This window comes from Phyllostomus hastatus, unplaced genomic scaffold (genome assembly GCF_019186645.2).
Source record: "Phyllostomus hastatus isolate PE091 unplaced genomic scaffold, TTU_PhHast_1.1 phas_contig_150, whole genome shotgun sequence".
Taxonomy (NCBI): Eukaryota; Metazoa; Chordata; class Mammalia; order Chiroptera; family Phyllostomidae; genus Phyllostomus; species Phyllostomus hastatus.
In genome coordinates this window covers 17,163,865-17,179,094 of record NW_025333611.1, presented here as the reverse complement: position 1 = coordinate 17,179,094, position 15,230 = coordinate 17,163,865, and the positions used below count along the sequence as shown (strand labels likewise).

The following is a 15,230-nucleotide window of genomic DNA, read 5'->3' as shown; positions in this document are numbered from 1 at the left end:
TTCAGATTGTCTCTGAAGGCTGCCATCACCTAGTCTCCAAGGCGCCCTGAGCTGACTGCCTTTAGAACGCAGAGGAAGTTCCAGTTTCCAGAGCACGTGGCCTCCTCCTTCAGGTGTAACAGAGATCATTCCTCCCACCCCTCTGCCTGCTGCCCCCGTCCTCTGGCCCATCCCACGGGACCTCAAAGACGTGCTTGCCCCCTCGCCCACCTTTCCCAAACAGGCTGATCCCTGCGGAAGCCGAGCTCCTTTGAGGATCTGCAGACATCCGCTCTCATGGACGGATGAACCCACATCATAATGTACCACTAGAACAGAAGTTTCACTGGGAACCACACACCCTTTTTTCAAAAAGAGACCTTCAGAACATAGAATATCAGGTCATCTGAGGTTCAGCGTTTCTTAAAGTGTGGCACTCGCCAACCCCCCACAATCAGAATCTCCCGAGAACCCAGTTACAGTGGGACCCCCACCCCAGATTCTCAGAATGGAAAGCCAGGAGGCTGAACTCCCGGAATGCAAATGTGATTTCCCTGGGTAAGACTCCAGCCCACAAAGATTTTGAGAAGCGCTAGTCAGGCCAGAGGCTTCCCAATCCAGCAGCTTCAACCTCATCTGGAATTTGGTCAACAAAGTTCCCATGAGACCTACTGAGTGAGAATCTCCTCAAGCAGGGCCCAGGAGACTGTTTTGACAAGCTCTGGGGAATCTGTATGCACATCCAGGTTTAGAAAGCACAGAGTCGAGCTCCTACAACCCAGGGAGAGAGCGTAGCTATGTTCAAGCTCAAGCAGCTCAGAAGGGTCAGCCCCTGAGCAAATACAGTGACATGCACAGCCACAGAGACTCTATGAAGATGAGTCATTCAGAGGGATGGGCTTCAGTGTGCATAAAACTGGAGCGAAAATCATCCACAGTGGCTAGCACAGTGCCTGGCATGTAGGAGGACACAGTTAACGTCTGAACAGTTTTTTAGTTTGTAAGTATCTCTCATATGCAGAAATAATAATGGTAGCTACCAGTGCCGCATGCATGCCAGGTCTGTTACTAGTTCTACAGTTTGCATTGAGTCTTTCAGTTGCACTACAATCATATAAAGTAGGAACTATTATTAACTCCAGTTCACAGAGGCGTAAATGCAGGGAAGCTGAGGAACTGACCCATGTTCATCTGGTCCTAGGGACACGTGTCAACCCCACCATCAAAGAATGCAGGAATGTCACGCTTTTGAAGCAGTGCAGCCACACAGTCACCCTTGTCCCCATCAACTGGATTTACTAAACTTTAATGAGGGATTCCTAGAAGTCACTGAGACTATAGTTAAGAAATTTAATAGGGTTTAATGGAGGTTAACAAGGTACATCCAACTCCCCAGCCAGGTTTTAACTCACGAGAGCTGCACAGAGATTAACAAGCCCGGGAGGTGTAAAGGCACCTGCATGATTTAATGGGGTTAATGAAACTGTCAGAGGTTGGCCGAAAGGGACGGAGCTGGAGCATGCCGCTGTTCACGAGTCACTCTGGCCGAAGTCAGCAGACATTTGCTCAACAGATGAGGCCTGCCCTGCCCTGCCCTGCGCACACAAGGGTAGCAGATAAGGAAAGGCCACAACCAACACACCGACCCTGGTTAGTCCCGGTTGGTGGGATGTGGAGTTCTACTTTCTCCTCTGTACTTTTTTGGTATTGTCTAAATTGTTTATGATGGGCCTAAACCATTTCCACCAAATCTATAAAACAGCAAAGCAATTTCTGAATACTTTTTTTAAAAGATTTTATTTATTTTTAGAGGGGGAGGGAGGGAGAAACAGGGAGAGAAACATCAATGTGTGGTTGCCTCTCCTATGGTCCCTACTGGGGTCCTGGCCTGCAACCCAGGAATGTGCCCTGACTGGGAATTGAACCAGTGACCCTTTGCTTCACAGGGTAGCTCTCAATCCACTGAGCCACACCAGCCAGGGCACAAAGCAATTTTTTTAAATGCCCTCAATACATGCACTCTTTGCTTGCATAGTTTAGGTTACATATTCCTAAAACCTGTAAAAAACAACAATACAATCTTAAATTTGAACAGCACTTAAGTGTTGCAAAGGGCCATCACTCATGATCTCCAGGGGTATGTCACACACTACAAAAGTGATATGCAGGTCACATGGTGCGTGAGAAGCCAAGGCAAATCCCCATCTCTGCCTCCTAGGTCAGTGCCGTGTCTTCCCTGAGCACTTACTAGGTGATGGGTCCAATGATGAGCACACCACACATCCTAGGGCCTTATGAGTAGGATTATTCTCTCTGTATTATAGACACCGAAACAAGTTTAGAAGGTGAAACAGCTTGTCTGAGACCGCCAGAAAAGAGTGGTGGGAGTGAGAGTCGAACACAGGTCCATGTGACCCCAGAACCCACTGTGCCCTGCTGCTGCCTGCTCATCGGGTACACTCACGTCTGCAGGAGTGCTGTCCAGGACAGGGAAGAGCTGGAAACAACCCGCACGTCAAATAATAGGGGGCTGGCTTTAAAGAGATCATACTTTTATATTATATACTTACAATAATTATATATGTTATATATTAGCATATGCCAAAATTGGAAAATAATATCTAATGACAACATTCATCAGTTTAGAAATACGAGGTCTATATAATGTATATGTATACAAATTTTATGAATATGAATGTATACAATGTGGGTGTGCATAGTTATATGTATGCATACTACAGAAGTGTGTATATGTGTGTACATACACACCTGTATTTGTGACTGTGGCCGTATCTGTAGGCATATCAAAGCATCAATTTACCAACTCCAGGTATGGCCATACTGCATCTGTATCTGCAGGATACAGAGTAAGCGTAAAATAAGATGGGGGGAAGGCTTCCTGAAAATCAAGGGAGCTCCCTGGAAGAAGAGGCTCCTTAGCAGGCCCTTTGAGGAAATGGAAGGGTCGGCAGGAGACTGAGGGTGAGCGGATGTCCAGTGCGGAGCAGAAAGCCTCAGGAGCCAGAGTGAGGCGCCTGAACTCGGGAGTCACCAAACTTGGTATTATTAAAAACCAAGCCAAACAACAATACGTGGTCAGAAAAATTCGCTTCTGCTGTGAAGAAATCTGGAAATGGGTTCTGTCCTCCAGGAGCCCGGAACCCCAGAAGAGTTCATACCCCGACAGGGCTGGAAATCCGAGCTCCCACGGCTAAATACGCTACAGTCCCGAGGAAGTCTCTCCCGGAGCCCAGCGCCCAGAGGAGCCATGAGCGCGCGTGCGTGCGTGCGTGTGTGCGTGCACACGTGCATGCGTACAGGTGTACGTAGTGGGCTCGTGCCCTCTTAGGGAAGCCAACGAGGCTTAGCAAGTGTAATGAGCTTAATTAAGCAAAGGTGGCTAGGGAGACTTCCTGAGGCCCGCTGGCCACCAGCAAGATTGAACTCTGCTAAGGGAGCCGTAGGGGGACACCTGCGCCCAACCAGACGCTCTGACGCTCCTGTTTAGGAGATGTCCCCGGCTTCAGGGGCAGCAAGGTGGTCAGCTGGAGCAGGGCAATGAGCTGGTCAGACTCGGCCATGCCAGCGAGCAACAGCCTGAAGGTGGAACTGTGTCTGAGAAAGCTTAGCGAAGCCCCGAGAGTGAGGACATGGAGGGAAGCAGCCACTGACAGGACGCCAACCTGCTGGTAGGGTTTACCTCAAGTAACTGAGGTTGGCCTCGGCTGAGCCCATGTTAGCAGCTCCAAGGAGGTTCCAGCGTCTTCTACGGTAAGGGCGTTTTATTTCTGGTTTCTAATACCGCTTTAAATGCATTCTATTCATGTTGCCCTCTAGGAAGATTTCCAGAGCTGAGTGTGGAAGAGTGGTCAGGACGACACACTAGCAGAAATCATCACTGTTGTTTGTTGAACACACACTCGGTACTTGACACTGTGCTAGGATATTTTTTCTCCTCTGTTCTGTTTCTGGCTGTGATCCTCACACAAACCTGCCAAGAAGCAATTATCCCTAATGTGCAGGTGGGGAAAATGAAGCTCGGATAAGTTAGATAGCTTCCTTAGCATCCTGTGGGATCCAGGAGCTGAACCCACAGCAACCTTACTCCTCCGTGGACCGTGCAGCCTCCACCACAGAGAGAAGTGGAATAATGACAGAATGGGGGGATGGGGGGATAGTGTCAGGAAAGCTGTTAGATTAGATCTCCGGCTGCCAGCAGTGCGAGGTATTCGGTGTAGGGGCGGCATCTCTCTGCATGCCATTAACACATGCCATAGTGGGAGAAGGGTTCTGAGTTCCCAGGAGGTTGTTTTGTTCAGTGGCTCCATCCAAAGAAACAGAAGAAAAGGTGTGGTGCATGCGAGACCTTACCTGACAGGGAAACAGGGGCCTCTGCCCCAAGGTGCCTTTAGGGACAAAAGCCTCGGAGAGAGCTTGGATTGTAAACCAATACGGTCTCTCAGGAGTTAGCCGCCTGCCCAGGACTCCTGGCTGTGTGACCTTGCTGGGTCCCCTCTGTGTTTCCCTGAACTGCCGAGGAAGTTAGAAAAAGCGTGCCCTGGGCCTCCAGAGTCACCCCGTAGAGGGGAGTCCAGAGTCCTCCTTGGTTTCTTCACACGGGACACAGAGGAGGGAGTCTGGCCACCAGGTGGCACCCTCCTCTCAGTCAGTGGCAGCCCCAGGCTGCAGGGGAAGGCGGCACTTTTCGTCCCCCTCACAGATGCAATGTTTGATAAGTGCATTGATTCACTATTATAAAAATCTAGACAGTAAAAGCAGAAAGGGACTTAGATCTCTGGTAACACCTCGTTTTACAGATACCACCAATGTTCAGCAGGGGCAAAGAAATGCCCAAGGTCACACAGAACGCTGAACCCCCTTCTCTGGACACCTGGGTCCAGTGCTTCTTCCACCACACCAACTGTTCTCACACTCCCACAAACATCTCCCACACCCTGCCCCTGGACTTCCAGGATACTGCCCTGAGCGCAGAGCTGGGTGGGTCTCAGGGGCCTGGGGGGAGGCCGTGTTCCCTTCCCTGCTGCTCCCTGTTGCTTCCAAATCAGGCCCTGTGGCCCAGCCCCGACTACAGCAGCAGTGATGACATCTGTAGCTCCTGTGTACCACTGGGGCAGGCCAGGAGCAATTGGATCTGCTGTTGGATCTCTGCGAGCCATTCTGCTTTCCCGTCTACAGAGGAGGGCTCTGGGGCTCAGAGAGGTTAATATTCCTGCCCAGTGCCACACGGCTCATGTAACGAGCTCATCCGGGTGCCAGTCCAGACCTCCCTGCTGATGTCGGCCTCTTCTCTTGTGCTGTATTCCCTATGTTTCAAAAACTTTCCCATTTTAGCCAGACAGGAGTTCTGTGGGTTGAGGAAATGTATTGTTAGCCCATCTTAGAGATCAGAAAACTGGGGCCCAAGAGGATGATGGGCCTGAGGTTGCCTTGCTCATGCTAGACTTGGATCTGGAATGCAGGGGGCCAACCACCAGTGGAACCTCCAAAGGACCCTCCACATCTCACTGCCCAACTACAGTCCCCAGATGTCCCTGGAAGGCATGGAGCTCAGCAGCTGCAATGACAGGTTTGGGAGACAGATGGCTCTGGGTCTCCACGCCAGCCCTGCCACTCAGTAGTTATGTAACCATGAATCAATGGCCCTCTGTGGTGTCAGGAGGGGTCGGTGAGTGCATACCTGTTGAGCACGGCTGCCCAGTACCCTGTGTTTAGTAAATATTGGCTACTTGTTGATATGATGAACAAAAGCTATGTGTTTAACATTCCTGCTCCCTGAGCCTTAAGACCTGCATTGCTCAATATGGCAGCCATTAGGCACATGTGGCTACTGAGAGCTTGCAGTGTGGCCCAGACTGAGATGTGCTTTAAGCAGAAAACACCGCCCCCGATTCTGAAGGCTTAGAGTGAAAAAAGGAGTAAAATATCTCATTAATCATTTTACCTTGACTGCATGTTGAAATTACACTTTAGACATATAAAGTAAATATATATAATACATCAATAATACCGTAAATATATTGTTAAATTTAATCTCACCTGTTTCTCTTTACCTTCTTAACGTGGCCACTAAAAAAGTTGCAATGACGCACGTAGCTCGCGTCTGCGGCTGGCACTGCGTTTCTGCTGTATGGTGCTGTCTCACCTGGTTTCAGAGACCTAGCTGCTGCTGCCGCCGCCCGCCCCTCAGTTCACCTTAATGCCTTGGAAGGCGAGGGCTCTGAACCGGGAAGCCACTCACTGGCTGTGGGCCCTTGGGTAGGTCACCTCAGCCTTCCGGGCCTGTCAGAACTATGTCCTACCTTTCCAGAACAAGTGAAGAAACAAACCGAGGTACATCCTTAATGCTTCACAAGGTGATTGTGAGGATGAAATAAAGTAAGAAAAGCAGCTCCGCGGTGGACAGACAGTGCGTGCTGAGTCTTTTGCACACCTTGTCACATTCAGTCTTCCCAGACCCCGGGGAGCTGAGGCGGCGATCTCTCCCATTTTGTAGATGAGGAAACTGAGGCTCAGAGACTTGTGCAGGGTCCCTCAGCCACTGCCCTGTTCTTTATCCTGCCCTGGAAGTCAAAGGTGTTAGGTAGACAAAGGGAAAAGAAGACGACACCCCCCCCACCCCGTGTGACCTTGGGCAAGGCCCTCCCCCCTTGGGGCCTCAGTTTCCCCTTCTGCAAAATGAGGGAAATGTTTGGGTGGTGAGTAAGGATCTTTGAAGCCCCAGTGTTGTGGGGTGCCTTTAACATCCCAGTGAACATAAGAATTCTAGAACTCCTCGAAAGTCCGATGCCTTCCATTGTCCATTCTGTGGGGATGAATGTGTATTTCTGTTTGTTTTAATAACATTTGTAGGAGCTTTATATAGTGTCCATGTCCGCTTACATTAGACGCTGTGTATTATAGTTAAGAGTGTTTCACTATTTCCCATATAAACCTTGTTTTTTATGGGTTTGGGAGAGCTCAGCTGTAAAAACTCTCTCAGCTAAAAAAAATTTTTTTTTCAAACAAATTAGGTTTAAATCAGGAGGCTGGTTTCAGACACTTTAGAGCCTGCATATTTTTTCTTCCCAGTCACTTTTCATTTAAAAATGAGATTGGCTGATTTCTTAGTTTCGTTTCTTTTATGAGGATTCAGTAAGACCATAAGCTTAGCTGCTGGTTGCGTGAAAAGAAAGGGTCCACGGCCTTTTCCAAGGGAGTCCTGGCCCCGCACCGCAGTCTCCGGGCCGCCGCCTGATCCCTCCGCCGGCTTGTGTGACCCTGAGCTGGTCACTGCATCTCTCTGGGTTTTCCCTTCTCCTTCCGTCCACGAGGAGCCATCCTCCCTTCCCTTCTTCCTTCTAGTTTCTGGGGAGGAAAATGTGCGTAGAAAAGTGAAAGTACCACGAAAAGGTGAATGCGCTGCACAGTCATCCGAGGCTGGCTCGGAGAGGAGCAGGCTGAGCGTTTCCCTGGCCGAGCGTCGATTCCCTGGAGTCAGTGTTACAGGCGGGAAGGAACGTGGAGGGGGAGGGGCAGACGGGGTCCGCTCCGCCTGGGGACCGGCTGGGGGAGGTGGGCTCCAGGTGCAGGCTAGAGGGAGAGGCCAGGATCCCTTTACCTGCCCCCCCCCCACCCTTGCTTCTGCCTCTACGGTCCTTCGCCGAGGAAAAGCAGACCAAGGGGCTGTGTTTGCGCACACAGCCACACCCTGGAGGTGCTCTGCAACGTGGGGGAAAGCCCGTCCCTGGAGACCGCCAGACCCGCCCTTCAGTCCAAGCTCCATCAGCCGTTGGCGTCTCTGTGACCTTGAACACAGTCCTTCGCCTCCTGAGCCTCAGCCCCCTCAGCATTAACCTCATACTATCCTCATCCGGTTTCAAAGAAAGAATCCTCCTGAGGCGTAAATGAAATAATAATGCATGCCAAGGGTTTGCATAATTCCCGTTAACAAATTCTAGCTGTTATTACTTCATGTATTAATAGATTTTCAGCGTGAGAAAAAGACAGTGTTTACTGTGTAGAAGGAATAGCCAGCTCTTCAAGACAAACATTTACTATCGTATGTTAATTGGCGGTGATTATATGGATTCTTTCTTGCTCACTGTATTTATGCCCACAGCTAGGCACTGTGGCTACAAATTAGGTGGGCACTCAATTAATGTGTATTCACTAAACAGTGTACTGAGGGTACACTGGCTGTGGGAGAAATTAAAAGGAAATTGCAGCTTAATTTTTTTTATTGTAAAAGTAATACTCATTGTTGAAAAATGTAGAAAAATATAAGTAGGAGGAAAAGTCAAAACTACCCTTATTCCTACCACTCAGAGGTAGAGGTGTAAACGTCTTGATATATATTCTTCCACTTGTCCTCCGTGGATGATGTGGGCCCGTTGGCTCACTTATTTTTACGGAAAGCAGGTAGGTCGGGAAGCACGGCCTTCAGGAGTGACGGGGGCGGGGGGGGGGGGTCCCTCCCACTTCATGCATCGGGCACAACCTCCACGTCAACGTTCACGTCTTCGTCCAGAGGCTGTGCGGTAACCCACGGTCCTGACGGGTGCCTTGAACCAGTCACAATTCTGTAATTATAGCACATCTGGGCCCTTTCCTAGTTTCCACTCCTTTAGCAGACAGGTCCTGCAGTGAAAGGTTTGTAACACCAAGGAGTAGTAGTTCCTTACGAGAAATTCCTGGAATTTACTTTTAAGTTCGTGACCACTCCGTTTTCCCCCTAGACTTAAATTAAAAAAAAAACAAACAGGTAATGCTTTTTAAAATAATAATAACGGCACTGCTTCTGCCACGGCCGGGGTGAGGCAGGCTTCGGACACACCGCGCGGGACCCTGGGCGAGAACAAGAGAGCAAACGCCAGGGCCAGGCTGGGAAGCGGGTTCCCAGCACGGGGAGACTGTGGGCGGGTGAGAGGCTCGAAAGCCGGCGGCGGCGGCGAGAGCGCCAGGAGACCCCGCACAGACGGGTTTGTGAATCCTGGAGCGGCCGGTCCTCCCCAGGGGTTCCGCTTTTCCAGCCGGGGAAGTGGGGGCTGGGAGTGTGGCCCTGGCATTCTAAGTGCCCTCCCCCCGCCCCATGAGGCTTGGGGAAAGTGGGAGGACATCCCGGTGACCCCTCCCTGGGCACAGCCCGTCCAGCTCCCAGGTCCTAAGTCTGAGATTGGGACGGGAGGTGGCTGGGGCTGAATTCCAGCCTCCACCCGCTCAGTGGGGGTCTGGGCCCCGGCTGGGGTTGGGGGCGTGCGGTTTCTGACCAGGCCTAGTGAGGCCGAACGTGGCTCTGGATGCGCAGGCGGTGCCCCTCGGTACCCTCTCTCCTTTCGCTGGCCGGGGATACAAGAAAGCGAACCTGGTGCGCATTCTTCCCGTGCCTAGGATACTTCAGGTGCTAAAAATAGTCCCCCCACGCTCTGTGTGCAGACAGAGGATGGTCTGTAAACCAAGCTGGGGTTCTGGGTTCGAATCCCAGGAAGGCCCCCTCTGGGCTGGGGCACCTCGATAAGCCAGCTTGCTCCCTGAGTTTCAGGGTCCCTGTTTGCACCAGAATTTCTAAGGGGCTTGCTAGCTCTTGGAAAGAAAGAGGGGCGGGGTGGGGGGGGGGACCCAAACAACTCGATTTTCCTTTTCTGCTCCGGCCCGAGGGGCCTTGGGGCCTGGGGCTGGGAACTGAGGCGGGGGGAGGGGTGTGCCAGGACCGCTCATTACCGCGAGGTGTTGCCCTAGTTAAATCACCGGCCTGTTTGATCTGGAGGCGGGTGGCGAGAGGGAAAAAAGAAAAAAGTAGGGGGGTAGGAGTGGAGGGAAGCTCACACCTCCCCCACCGTTTCCTCACGTCCATAAAACACCTTTTATTAACTCCTTCGTGTCCGGAAAGGCCCGAGTGGCCCCTCGGCCCCTGCCACGGTATTTACAGCCAAGACTAATGGGGCCCCATATTCACCCTCGTGCCAGGACGGGGCACCTGGACACGCCTGGCCCCGGAGCTGCCAGGGGGTCTCCTTTCTCGGTCCCAAGCCGAGGGTCCTCGGCGCCGGGGACGGAGCTCGGAGCTCGAAAGCCGCCGTATGCCGCGCGTATCCTTCGTTTTCCCTCGGAGGGAGCGCCGGAGACCTGTACGAGCACTGCAGACCGCGCGACCCTCAGGCGATCGTGGGGGCTGTGCAGAGGCATACAAACACATAGCGCAATGCCTAGCCCAGAGTTGCGTGCAAGCGAAACTAGTTGTCTGTAGTCTATTATTCAGGGACACCAAAACGCCTTCATTTGCCCGCCCAGTTTAGTCCAGCGCGCGCCACTGCTTAGCTAATGCGCCCGCTTTTACTCACCCCCACGCCCAGCCCTGGGTGCACACGTGGGAGCGCAAAGACCGCTCCCCGGTACAAGTGACAGAATTAGCATACAATACCCCACCCCTAAGCACAAATCCACGGGCCGTCGCATTTGATTGTTGAGTGTGTCATTGCTAGAGAGGAACCTAAATGCCTCGACCTAACCATAAGCATTCACGACTGTTCCAGTCCTTCCTGCGTGCTGGAAGCTGTGCTAAGCAGACCCTCGTTGGCCCCGGCACCGGGCTGCGTCAGAGTTCCTATGACCACAGCTCTGAGTTCACCATTGCATATGCGGGAACGCCGTACTCTGGAGCACACCGCTCTCGTCCCAGCTACACTGCCCTTGGGGTGACGCCCTTTCCCGATAACCCCGGCCCACTGCCCTGTAGACACCGTGTGCATAGCCCGGAGATAGGCCCGCCGGAACCTCGACCCACCTAAATTCTAGCGCGATAATCTGGGACTGCTTTCCAGTTTTCCTTTCAGTGGGTTGTCCCACCTTTATATTCTAAGGGGAACTTTGTTCCTCATTCCAGGAATAAGTCCTTTATCTGTCCCCTCCCCTTGACTTGATTTGCAATTTGGTTTGGCATTTATCAAAAGAAAGGGGGACCAAGAGGCTCTCTACCCAGCAGAAACAATGAAGCCAAGGACAGATACCCATCAAGACATCACACGGGCGCCCTCCAATTTCAGAAAAGGTTTTATTAGTCAAGAGCATAGATACTGCTTTGGCAAAGGGTGGGGCGGTGAGTGGTCACGTAGATTTGAGGTAGAAGAAGGGTGGGGACGGGAGTACAAACGAACACCAAACACCTGAGCGCAGCAGGCACTGTAGGTAGTTTAAATACATAAAAACTTTTCAACGTAGGGAAAAGCTTTTATTTAGAAAGAAAGAAAAAGAAGGAAGGAGAGAAGAGGGGAGTGTTTCCGTTGGAACTAAGTAGGAAGTGCAGCGATGAAAAATAAAAACACCACTGTCTGAGGGAGTTCCACAAAACCCTGCCCTCCATCTCCCTGATCTGGTCCTCTGTCCTTGGCAGGTAACCTACTGATTCCTCTTATTGCATTTTCATCAGGGGACTGACGGCCGGAGGGTTTTGACTGGAAGCAGAGAGGGGATGAGAAAGAGAACCAGACAGCACGGTGGGGAAGGTGCCGGGGGCTCCACGTTCGCCCCAGAAGGGTTGGAATTGGCGCCTTAGCCCACTCAGGTCCTGCAGTCCCTCCCTCCCACATAGTTCCGCCAAGAGCCGCCCTCTCCGTTGTGGGGGTGGATATATATATATTTCTATTTCTCTTAATGTATTAAAAACAATTTCAAATGACATTGCACGTGCGATCCAAGTGTGTTGTTGCAGCCAGCGACCTGCCAGCTCATAGCAGAGGCTCGGCAGAAAGCGCCCCATGAGCCCCTGGCACCCAGAGGCTGGCACTCCCGGCCACCTTCCTCTCCTCCCGGGCCTCGGGGTGGGCCGCGGTGGCGGGGTCCTCCGCGCGCCTCGGCTCACTGGTTTAACTCCAGCGCCCAGACTTGCTGTGGCCAGCCTGTGCGCCCTTTAATCCTCTTCTCGCCTGGGCCCAGGGCAGGAGGAAAGCCTTCATGCTGCTGCTGCCAGGGAACACACACAAGAAAAGAGGCGAGAGAGATAGGTTTAAATCTTTCTGCTCCAGTCACTGGGGCGTAGGATGGGGTGGGGGGGGCGCGGGGGGAGGTGTCGGGAGCAGTGACTAGGAACCTTTAAACAAGTGACAGATTTCTTTTTTGTGAAATAGGCAAACAAGCTAATAAAATGTGCCTGTATGTGCCGAGTTTCTGAGGGCAGGATGGGCTGGGGCAGTTGCTAGAGTTTCGGTAACAAGAACTTTTTACATCTAGTGAAACTGATGCGCCTAGGTTTGGCGTGGTGGCGCCCCAGAGAGAATGCAGGAGTCGTAATGGAAGGGGTGGGGATCAACGGATTTCCCCGCTGCCCGGGGCCTGCTCTCCCCCACACATTTCACAGGCTTCCCAAGCTCTTGGGCTTGGATGTTGGGCCGACCTCTCTCCCCCAGCCCGCACTGGGAAGCTGCAGGCGGCTAAGCGAAGGGCACCCGGCCTGGCCTAGCATCCGCCTTCCCGGCTCTCGAGAAACCAAGTGGCGCTACTTGAAAGAGGCTGAGACGCGGAGAAAGTGGGAATACGCCCAATAACAACTTCCACCTAGGCATCACCGCGGGTCTGCATCTCCTCTAGCGCAAAGCCGTGGTTTTAAGACTCGATCCGCCTTTCCCAGTCTCCCCCGGTGAGCTTTCCCTAGTTGACAACAGCCCGTGCGGCTCCACTCAAACCCGAAGAGGCTCTCTAGTTAACTTCCACAGGCAGCGCGCTGGAGCGCGGTAACCAAAAGAAAGTAGTTCTCTCCAGCCTGGAAATCTCCGCCCTCCGAGGTTCCACAGCCCTGGGCCAGCTGAACCGGACTTCAGAAAGTGGTGCCTACGCTTTCTCGAGGTCGAGAAAGGACGAGTAGAGACTGTGATCTCCAAAGCCGAAGAAGCGAGTTGAGACCCGGGCTCTCGCTGGTTGGTGCCGACACACCAAACCATCAAGGTTGCCCGGGGAACTAGACCGTAGGAAGTGGCGCGCGGTGCGCCGCACTCTGGACTAGGAGAAGCCCCGACTTGTTTCACCCCAGCTGCACCTCTGACGCTGCGGGGAGGTGGACTTCATGTCCCGCCCCGCTCGGGCCTCAGTTTTCCCAGCTGAACGACGTTAGAAGTAGACAAGCCTCTTCAGCAAAGACTATTCGAAAACCGTAACTGAATCTGTGTGTATAAATCCACACTCAGGCACAGTAAAGTCAGGATTCCCACAGCATCCTTAAGCGGGATTCTGCGAGAGCCCAGGCATGGCTAAGGACCCCTTGAAATTTAAAATGAAACATAGGATGTGGCCATTTTCTGGGGGTTTCAAGCCTCCAGTGGATTCTTATAAAGTACCCTAAGACCCTCCTTCCGAAAAGGTTAAAATTCCGTCTTCATTCACAGCCTCACAAACACTATCCCACATTAATATAAATCTCCCTCATGCACACGATCCCACATTGTGACCATCTCAGACCTCTCCACAGCCTCTCAGAGCCTTGCGCACGGCAACGCAGACTCCCTCCATTGTGCGCTCACCGCGGGTGCTCGCCGCTCGCGTCCTTGGCTGGAGCTTACATGCCCCGAGAACTTACCAGCTCCCTTTTCCGCTTGCTCTCGCGACCGCCATCGACCTTCTTGATTTCTGCCTTGAAGGCCTCGGGGTCGCCGGCCTGCGCGTCCTTGGCCAGCACGTCCATCAGGTATGCAATGTAGCTGGTGGCCAGGCGCAGAGTCTTGATTTTGGAGAGCTTGGTGTCGGCCGGCACGTTAGGGATGCATTCGCGCAGCTCCGCAAACGCGCTGTTGATGCTCTCTGTGCGTTTTCGCTCTTTCTTGGGTCCTGATCCTTTCCGCCGCCCCAGGCGGCCGCTGAGGGCCTCCAGATGCCCGGGGCTCTGGCCAGAACTGGAGTCCTGACCGTAAGGGGCAGAGGTTGAGGCCACCGCGGCTGCAGACGGTGGCCCAGCGACGGGGAAGTCCGGAGCGGCGTCAGGGGGACCCAGCAGCCAGCTCTGGAAATAGGGCCTCTCCTGGTGACAGCGCGAGGCCGGACCGAAGAGGAACGGATCGTGGAGCACAGGGTGCGCGGGGTGCGCGTGATGGTGGTGGTGGTGGTGGTGTGCGTAGCCGCCCACGATGTTCATGTTGGAGCAGTAGTGGGCTTGCACCGCCAAGCCGTCAGTGCCGCCCCATGCACCCCAGAGAGGACCCGGGCCACCCTGAGGCAGCGCTCAGATGAGCGCGCGGGGCTCTGGGCGAGTCCGGGGCAAGGCTAACGCAAAGACGCACAGCCTGCCACTTTCCGCCGCTCCGTTGCGGGTTGCGGGCTCAGTCCCCGGCGAGTAAGTCGAGACGCGGCAGCAGCGAAGATGCGGAGATGCGGAGGAGGAGGAGGACGATTCCTGAAGACGATTCCCGAGGATGATTCCCAAATCCCGGCGGGCCGGCGGACACAGGGAGACCAGTTTAACCCTTCTGCGGCCTCCCGTTCAGGGTCTGGCTTATATAAGGCCGCGGCTTTGATGTCAACCTCTCCCTGGAGCCAATGGCAGGGGGGTGGGGAGGGGGAAGGGGGTGGCCGTCCCTGTTTTTAAACTCAGCTTGCGCCACTTGCCTCGAGGCAGCCTGCAGGGACCCGGAGACGGCCCCGCCTCCCCCCTCCCCCCACCCAGTGTTCCAAGCTGGGGAGGGCAGAGGCGGAGGCTACAGACCGGTTAACGCCCGAGAGGGCGATGGCCACCTCCGCCGCACCAAGGAAAGAAATCTAGAGTCACCACCTAATTTCACACAGGGAAACTGAGGAAGAAAGGTTCTTATTCTAGACCCTCCAGAACTTAAAATAGGAGTTGCCGCCGTCCCCAGCCCCGAACTCCATTGCTCCCACTGGGCGTCCGAGGCCGCAGATGAGAGGGCTCTGCTCTCGTGCGTTCTTCCCCGGCACCCCTAGCCCTGGGCGGTCGGCTCCATCCCGCTGGGCTGGGAGCAGCTCCTGCAACTCCGGCCGCGTCCTGTATACTCCCGGGCTGACGGCCGCGGCCGAGGCAGCCTCCTCTCCGAGGGCCTCGGACAATGGGCCCGCGGGGCGGCTCGCGCCGGTCTGCTCCACCGAGTCGTTGCCGCTTGAGAATGCTCGATTCTATTAAAGACACTGGCACCTAAGCGCACCCCTCGAAAAACCAGCGGTGGGTGGAAAACACAGACGGAGGGTATCGCGACCTCCACACTAGCCGCCAGGGTCGCTTAGTGGGAAAACCGAACCGCCGCTGGGTTCGGTTTGCACCT

The 15,230-nt window shown here is 53.6% G+C and overlaps 1 protein-coding gene across 1 annotated transcript; it reads right to left on the bottom strand.

Moving 5' to 3' along the window:
• Positions 1-11,018: 11,018 nt before the first annotated feature.
• On the bottom strand, positions 11,019-14,391 carry HAND1 (heart and neural crest derivatives expressed 1). The gene is made up of 2 exons (XM_045827253.1): positions 13,541-14,391; positions 11,019-11,934 (listed from the first exon to the last, which is right to left on the bottom strand). The coding sequence occupies exons 1-2, from the start codon at positions 14,090-14,092 to the stop codon at positions 11,830-11,832; spliced, it is 657 nt and encodes a 218-aa protein (XP_045683209.1). The 5' UTR covers positions 14,093-14,391; the 3' UTR covers positions 11,019-11,829.
• Between the last annotated feature and the right edge of the window lie 839 nt (positions 14,392-15,230).

Excerpts from the sequence above, each read along its gene's own strand:
- HAND1 (XM_045827253.1), bottom strand. The coding sequence starts at position 14,092 with ATGAACATCGTGGGCGGCTACGCACACCACCACCACCACCACCATCAC. Across the intron at positions 11,935-13,540 it reads GCAAGCGGAAAAGGGAGCTG|CAGCAGCATGAAGGCTTTCC; the intron begins GTAAGTTCTCGG and ends GTTCCCTGGCAG.